The 8,115-nt window shown below is 58.9% G+C and overlaps 1 protein-coding gene across 13 annotated transcripts in view; it reads left to right on the forward strand.

The window, feature by feature from the left end:
* The window catches only part of CAMK2B (calcium/calmodulin dependent protein kinase II beta), a 108,380-nt gene extending 102,693 nt beyond the window's left edge, over window positions 1–5,687 (forward strand). For 11 of the 13 annotated variants that reach the window (XM_030797202.1, XM_030797197.1, XM_030797198.1 and 8 more), the window contains 4 exons: window positions 1,936–2,011; window positions 2,126–2,220; window positions 2,542–2,776; window positions 3,323–3,504. In XM_030797202.1, the coding sequence (XP_030653062.1) occupies window positions 1,936–2,011; window positions 2,126–2,220; window positions 2,542–2,774 (404 nt within the window). In that variant the 3' untranslated portion in view covers window positions 2,775–2,776; window positions 3,323–3,504. The other 2 variants (XM_030797191.1, XM_030797192.1) reach the window with 2 other exon arrangements.
* Window positions 5,688–8,115: the final 2,428 nt, after the last annotated feature.

Consider the following 8,115-nt stretch of genomic DNA (forward strand, 5'->3'; position numbering starts at 1 on the left):
CCACCTGCCAGGTGGGCTCCTTGGTGGGGTGAGCTCCCAGAGGCCTGGCGGGAGAGATAAAGGCAACCCCACCACAGGGCGTGCTTAGAATTCCCTCTTCTGGCTGGGCACAGTGGCTCACGCCTGTAATCCCAGCACTTTGGGAGGCCGAGGTGGGCAGATCACTTGAGGTCAGGAGTTTGAGACCAGCCTGGCCAACATGGTGAAACCTCATCTCCACTAAAAATACACACACAAAAAAAATTAGCTGGGTGTGGTGGTGTGCACCTGTAGTTCCAGCTACTTGGGAGGCTGAGGCAGGAGAATTGCTCGAACCTGGGAGTCAGAGACTGCAGCGAGCCGAGATCATGCCACTGCACTCCAGCCCAGGTGACAGCGTGAGACTCCATCTCAAAAAAAAAAAAAAAGAATTCCCTCCTCTGGGAATTTAGACCACGGACAGGTCGCATGTACGTAGCCGTTGGAGGCAGCAATCACAGCTGAAGAGTGGAAATGTCACCACAGGGCCTGCCTTCTTGGTGAAAATGGTGTCCTGCAGGGCGGGCAGCTGTTTGAGGGCAGGTGTCCCAGGTGCGGCCTGAGGGTCACAGAGCACAGTGCTGGGAGTGCAGAGACTTCCCCCACAGGGAGAGTTCCCAGGAACCTGCTTTCGGTGCATCTGAGGGTTTGAGTTTTTTCCATGGACGAATTACTTTGAGAAACCACTGTTACTCGTGTGTATAGGTGAGTGTGCGTGTGCATGTGTGTTCTGTGTGTGAGTGTGCATGTATGTGCGTGCCTGCGTATATATCCTCGCAGATATGGCTAGGGACCTCACTCAGTGCAGTAGTTCTGCCTGAGGAGAGTGAGGCAAGATTGAGGAGAACACAGGCATCTTCAAACTACATGTGCGGTGCTTTATTTCTTTAAAAATGCGTCTAAAGCAAATAGGAAAATGTTAAGATTTGAATCCGTAGAATGTGGGTTCTATTATTCTCTCCACATCTTCCATACATTTAAAATCTTTTACAATGAAAATAAGCTGTAGTTAAGGCAGCAATGCACGCTGCCAGTGAGCGCCCCGGAGGCCAGTGAGGACCAGCATGGCTGGGGGGCCTGTTGGAATCCGAGGGGAGCAGGCAGGAGCCGCAGGCAGGCGCCCAGGAGAAGCCTGGGCATGGGGGTGCGGGGCAGCAGGGGTGTCTGCAGGGGTAGCATGTGGGCCCCGGACTGCAAGCAGGTGGAGCCAGCAGGATGCGGCTCCTATGAGAAAAGCGGGGAACAAGAGACCACGCTCACTCTTCCTGCTGCGGGGACAGCCCCCGGCCATCGCTCCGGGGAACCCTGCAGCCTGCGCGGCACCTGGCCGCCCCCTGCTGCTTCCTCCTCCCCCGCCTCCGCGTGGCCTTGCTGACGGCTCATTTTTTGAGGCAGGTCTCTGCCTTCTCGCCTGGTGCCTGCACTCAGTAGCCCCCTCACCAGAGCTGCTGGGTGAAGGAAGCACTAAGAACCCAAGGCTCGGGAGGAGGGTGGGGCCGGGAAGCTGCAGGGAAGCGCAGGGCCAGGCCTGGTGGGCCCCGGGGGCTGGCTCACGGGAGGGCAGGAGGGAGACTGCGGCGGACAGCGCGTGGGGCCAGGAGGTGACCTCCAAGTGGATTGTGGGTGGGTTTTTTTCCTCTTTTTGCACTTTCCAGGCATTTTGTAATGTGGATAGAATACTTCTGTTCTTCAAAAATACTTTAGTTAAGAAAAATAAGATGGAAGCTGTTGCACTTGAAAATGAGGAAGCCACTGGTGATGGAGTGGGGGTGGGCGAGAGGATCTCTTCTGCGAATAGCGGCAGGAGCACGGCGTGGATGCAGCTCGCACTCCCCCAGGCCCTCCCCTGGGCTGTGTGGAGGGGTCCGAGGGGAATGGGCCAGCGCCCAGTGGTGACCTGGCCATGTCTCCCCACAGCCCGGAAGCAGGAGATCATTAAGACCACGGAGCAGCTCATTGAGGCCGTCAACAACGGTGACTTTGAGGCCTACGCGTGAGTCCCTGGGGCTGGGGGGGGCTGTGCAGGACAAAGATGTGGGACCCTTGGGGGGGCCTGCTCAGAGTCAGGGGTCCACGGGGCCCCTCCTCACTTGGATTTGGCCCCCAGGAAAATCTGTGACCCAGGGCTGACCTCGTTTGAGCCTGAAGCACTGGGCAACCTGGTTGAAGGGATGGACTTCCACAGATTCTACTTCGAGAACCGTGAGTGAGAGAGCCGGGGTGGGCATGAGGGGGCGGTGCCCCCAGGAGAGCCTCTTGGCCCCTCCCAGGGACAGCATGGTGGCTGCCTATGGAAGCCCTGTCCCCTCTGTGCCCAGGGTTGGCCAGCCACCTCTCCCTGGCCAGAGGCCATACCCAGCCCCCAGAATCCCACTCTTGGAGGGGCCCATGCTGCTCCCAGGAGAGCCGAGCCTCCCCAATAAGGGGAGTTGAGAGAGGGAAAGGGTTAGGCTGGTGGGGTGGAAGACGGGCACCAGGGCAGCCACGGTAACCCGAGACCCCCGCCCCACCTGCTGTCCACAGTGCTGGCCAAGAACAGCAAGCCGATCCACACAACCATCCTGAACCCGCACGTGCACGTCATCGGAGAGGACGCCGCCTGCATTGCTTACATCCGGCTCACGCAGTACATTGACGGGCAGGGCCGGCCCCGCACCAGCCAGTCTGAGGAGACCCGTGTGTGGCACCGCCGCGACGGCAAGTGGCAGAACGTGCACTTCCACTGCTCGGGTGCGCCTGTGGCCCCGCTGCAGTGAAGGTGAGTGCTCTGTGCTAAGTGACAGCCGGGGCAAAGGGGTGGCGGTGGTGTGAGTGGCTGCAGCCTGGGGAGGCAATGGGGAGCAGTGGGGCCTGTGGCAGAGCCCATGCCTGGGAAGTCCCTGAGCTTTCCTGGTGAGGCCACAGGAATTATGTCAAATTAGGGACCACGGCAGGCTGGGTGTGGCAGCCCTCCCCAGAGGACTGGGGAGCTGATGAGGGCCTGAGCAGTCCACACTGGCCAGAGCTGGGTGGGTTGCAGGTGGATGGGCCCCGGGCAGCACAGTCCTGGGTACCATGCCCTGTTTGTGAGGACTGTTAGAGCCCCAGATGGGAGTTCCCCAGGTGGCGGGTGCAGCGGGCCCAGAGCCCAGAGCCCAGTTTTACAGGGATAGTAGTAATTGGGTTGGGCACCTTGAACCCCTCTCCCGAGTGGGCCCTTTTCTGGACTTTAACCCTCTCTGCAGTGCCACGTGGCAGACAGCAGAGCCTGGGGGTGGACGGGAGAGGGGGCTGCTGAGGAGCTTACCCACCCGCCCCATTTCAGAGCTGCGCCCTGGTTTCGCCGGACAGAGTTGGTGTTTGGAGCCCGACTGCCCTCGGGCACACGGCCTGCCTGTCGCATGTTTGTGTCTGCCTCGTTCCCTCCCCTGGTGCCTGTGTCTGCAGAAAAACAAGACCAGATGTGATTTGTTTAAAAAAAAAAACAAAAAAACAAAAAAAACAAGATGACGACGACAACCACAAAAAAAATTGACATCAGATGAAATGAAAAAAAAAAAAACAAAAAAAACTAAAGGAAGGAAAAAGCTGTAAAAATCACTGGCATTCGTGGGGCCGCTCCCCACCCAAGCTCCACGTGTGTCCGTCTGTGCTCCTGGCCTCTGGGGGACCAGCTGGGACATGAACTTGTCTGCCAGGTCCCCGTCGCGTGCTGAACGGTGTTAGTTTGTAGGTAACGCACACACCCCACACCTAAGGTGTCTGCATCCTTCTGCCAACGCATGGGCTCCACGTGGTGTGCTCGCTGGCTGTCGTGACTGTCAGCTGTCTCTTGGGAGGGGCTGTGGGGGCCCGCTGGGCTGCCTCCTTTCCCGCTAGTTGTGCCTGAGAGTTGCTGTTGTTCCTGCTTTCCCTTCCCTTCCTTTCATCCCCTGAAGGGCTAGGTGTGGGTTTTCCGTGCCCGGTATCCCCACACACCCAGCACGGACAACCCTTCGGCAGAGCCCAGGCCAGCCCCTCACTCCCTGGAGTACTGAGACTGGAGTCCCGTCCCCAAGGCCATCAGAGATGCCCCCACACACCCAGGGCTCCAGCTCTGGTCCTTCTGGGGGAGTAAAGTGCAGAGGGGCACAGCTTAGCTTCGGGCCTCTCGCCGAGCAAGAGACAGCACTGCTGGCTACAGCTCCAACACAGCCAGCTGTGGCAAGAGGACTCTGCCTGGGCTGGCCCCCCTCCTGTGTGAGGTGTCTGTCCCTTCTCTGCTGGCCAGCAGCATATGCACTGGCAGCTCCCGACCCTGTTTCCGCCCCTCGGCCCTCCCCCAGCCTGTTCAGCTTCTCTGCGCCCCGCAAGGGGGAGCAGACTTTTGACAAAGGACTGCGGGCCTCGCTCAAGTCCCTGAGCCCCCAACTGAAGCTGGGAGGGGAGGCCAGGCTTTGTGTCTGGGCATATTTGTCTGCTGATGGAGTTTGGGGAAGCCTGAGGCTTGGGGTTTGGTTGGGCGGTGCAGCAAGTGGCACAGCGGGGTCAGAGGTGGTGGCTGCCCAGCTTCTGGGCTGAGACGAGGGTCCGTGCAGGGGTTTGCTGAAGTGGGAGTGCCTTTGGAATCTGGGCCGGGAGCAGAAGGGAGCAAAAGCTACAGTGGGAGCCAGCCTAGGGCACGTGGGAGGTGTGAGGGCAGTGCTGCCCGTGCAGTATCAGGTGTGCCAGCGCCTTGGTGGGCTGCAGTGCGTGTGAGGGCACCTTCTAGGTGGGCCAGGGATGCAGCTATGTCAATAAGGCGGGCTGGGGACAGAAACAGGTGGGCACAGGGCCCAAGACACCAGCGGATGGAGGGCAGGGTCCAGCCCTGTGCTCCTGAGCGTCGGCTGCCTGGGTTCGAGGCGGTGGGTCCCTGGCCCCTTGTGATGGTGTGTACCATGGGGGAGCTCAGGGACAGGGCAAGCCCCAGCATGGTGGGACTGCAGGGTGGGTCTGAAGCCAGGTTGGGTGGGGGTGGTCAGAAGCCCTGACTGCAGAGGGTCAGGGGCTCCTGCCCCAGTGCCTGCCCACTTTCAATTCACATCGTTTTCAACAAGAATTTTCTTTATCTTCCCCTACAAATCAAGCCAAGGGAGGGGCACAGAATGGGGAACAGGACACAGGATCCTAAACTCCAAGGGGACTGTCCACCGATGAACACTCAGAGTGGACACCATCTTCCGTCCACGCTGTGCCCAGGACAGCTGTCCCCATCCATGAACACAGGGTAAACATCTGCCGGGCTCCGCACCAGTGGCTCCCGGGGCCATGGGACAGCGGCAGGGCTCACCACGGACAGCGCGTGGCCCAGCGGCCAGCCACCCTGGCGTCCTGGGGCCTCCTCCCTTCCTCTCCCTCTCACCTTGTCACCTCCACGGAGCTGCCTGTCTGGGATAATTTGGGGATTTTTTTTTCTGGGGGATAATTCTTTTGCATGACCCCTAAAGAGCAAGCCACACTGCTCTGCTAGCTAGGTGTCCGCGGTGTGGTGGCGGCGGCCGCTGGCCAGCGCTGCAAGGGGTCGGCTGCCCACGGTGCTGGCTGGCCTCCCCTCCTCTCTCTTTTTGCTGAGTTTCATTGTCTTTTCTTTCTGAGCCTTGTAAGTGTACAAAAAATATTCTTATTTTGTTCTGTCTCGGGAAACTGCAAATAAAAGAAAAACAGGACAAACTGCTTCAAGTGCACCTGGGTGCTTTAGCTGGAATCCTGCCGACCTCCTGCGCCAAAATACAGACTCAAGCCCGGTCCCTGGCCAAGACTCTACTTGGGCCCCTCCAATGGAAGGTAGTGCTATGGAGCCCTGAGCTGGCCCTGACAGTCCTGAGCCCCTCTAGGGTGAATGGTTCACCCCAGGTAGGGCGCTAGTCATAGATCGTAGCTCCACCAGCTGTCCCCACCTCTTCCTCTGGTCCTCTGAAGTCTTCTGGGCCCAGCACTGTCCACCCTGGATGCTGGAACTGAAACTGGATCCCAGCCCCCAACACCTCTGACCTCTCCATTCACCCCCAGTGGCCGCTAAAGATGTGGCCAGGGGCAGCCTCTGGGCAGGAAGGAGCCCCAGGACCAAGACCTCTGGCTGTCCTGCTGTCTCCTTTTGCCCCTGCTACATGTATTGGCTATTCTGGATGCGGAGGACACACAGTGACCACAGAGCCGGGCTCCACCCCAGTGGATTATGCAGACAGACAGCATGCAGGCCTGTGTGGACATCAGCCTCGGACACCAGACATAGGCGAGGCGCAAGGTGATACAGTAGGCAGCCACCATGGGGGCCAAGAGGCTCCAGCAGAGGCCACACAACCAGCCCAGAATCCAGGACAGAGAGCTGGAATGGAGACAGGGAAGCCAGATGCCAGGCCAGACTGGCCAGGTGCTACAGGCTTGTGGGCCAGGCCAGGCTTGGGGACTTCGTCCTGGGTGTGAAGGAGACAGGCACCCCTCAGGCCTTCCCTCTGCATCTCCAGCCCAAGCTAAGAGCAAACCCTTAGGTTGGAGTAAGGAGTAACCCCCTGCCAAGTTTTTCCTGTCCTCAGGCTCCGCCCACCACCTATGCTGCCTGGCCCCATGGGGCACACGCTCAGGCCCAGCCCAGGAAAGCAACTGCACCTGCCTGTGCTATGCTGGCCTTTCTCAGCCTCAATGCCCTCCTTCCTCCCCGATGCACCCTCGTGGCCCCCGCTGGGCCCCCTGATGCGCCATGTCTCCATGGCAACCTGCTCAGAGTGTGGCCTCGCCCTTGGCTCCCCTCCACACCTGTGTCCCAGGCAGTTCCACAGCACTTTCCTGAAACAGAAGGATGGGCTTCAAAACAGTCCCAGACACTAAACACACCTGCATTTTGGGTCCAAGTAACTTCTGAACAAGACAAGTGCCCCTACACACTCAGTCCCATCCACTATGGGCAGGGAGCCTGAAGGATCCCCCAGAACCGGCTAAAGCCCTCAGTCTCCTCCTCCACCCTGAGCACCTTCACGCAGCAGAGTGGCCCTGGATGTCAGCTTCTTGCTCCCCATGGTCTGCACCTGGACAGGTGCTCTCAGGTGTGTGGGTGGGCAGGTGGCAGGTCCCAAGAGCCAGGTGCAAAGAATCTAGGCCAGTGCCCACGAGTGCTGCAGTGTCTGTCCTCAGCATGGTATCTAGGGCTCCACTTGCCTATCAGCTGTAATCGGAGGAGGCTTTCCAGGCCAGGCCTCCCCCAGGAAGGCTGCAGGCACTGCGGATCGTGCACCCTCACATGCATTATTCCTGAGGCCCTTCTGCAGATGCCATCAGGGCAGCAACTCTGATGAGGTTTTAGGGCACAGCACACAGGGCTAAGCCACCCTGTACTGGGCCAAGTGCTACAGGCAAAAGAGACACCACCGATGGGCATTTCATTCATCACTTTTATTTTTATATATTTTTTGAGAGGGAGCCTCACTCTGTCGCCCAGGCTGGAGTGGTGGCATGATGTTGGCTCACTGCAACCTCTCCCTCCTGGGTTCAAGTGATTCTCCTGCCTCAGCCTCCCGAGTAGCTGAGATTACAGGTGCCCGCCACCATGCCCAGCTAACTTTTGTATTTTAGTAGACATGGGGTTTCACCATGTTGGTCAGGCTGGTCTCAAACTCCCGACCTCAAATGATCTGCCTACCTCAGCCTCCCAAAGTGCTGGAATTACAGGCGTGAGCCGCCGCACCCAGCCCATTCATCACTCTTAAATAGCACCCTCTGAACAAAGCTCCCTGGGCCACATGACCCCAAGGGTTACCCCATCCCACCCCACCCCAGGTCTGGCAGGTCCTCAGAACAGGAAAAGCTGAGCACTGCCCAAGGCTGCTTGCTGGGCCAGTCAGAGAGATCTCTGCCTTCCAGGATCACAAGTACAGGCTGAAAGCAGCCTTGGGCCCGCCTCCCTGGGAGGCTGCAGAGGCTTCAGAGGGTTCCCTGAACTCAAAACCAGATGTGAGACTTGAATTTGACTTACCCCTGGTCCACCTCCCAACCAAAGCGGGGATCAGCTTTGGCTCCTCCAGGAAGCAGGAAGCTTCCAGGTACCCTGTGGAGCCCCCTCTGCTCCTGAAAAGTTGCCACCTGTGCTTGGTGGGATTCCAGGTG

This window comes from Nomascus leucogenys, chromosome 17 (assembly GCF_006542625.1).
Source record: "Nomascus leucogenys isolate Asia chromosome 17, Asia_NLE_v1, whole genome shotgun sequence".
NCBI lineage: Eukaryota > Metazoa > Chordata > Mammalia > Primates > Hylobatidae > Nomascus > Nomascus leucogenys.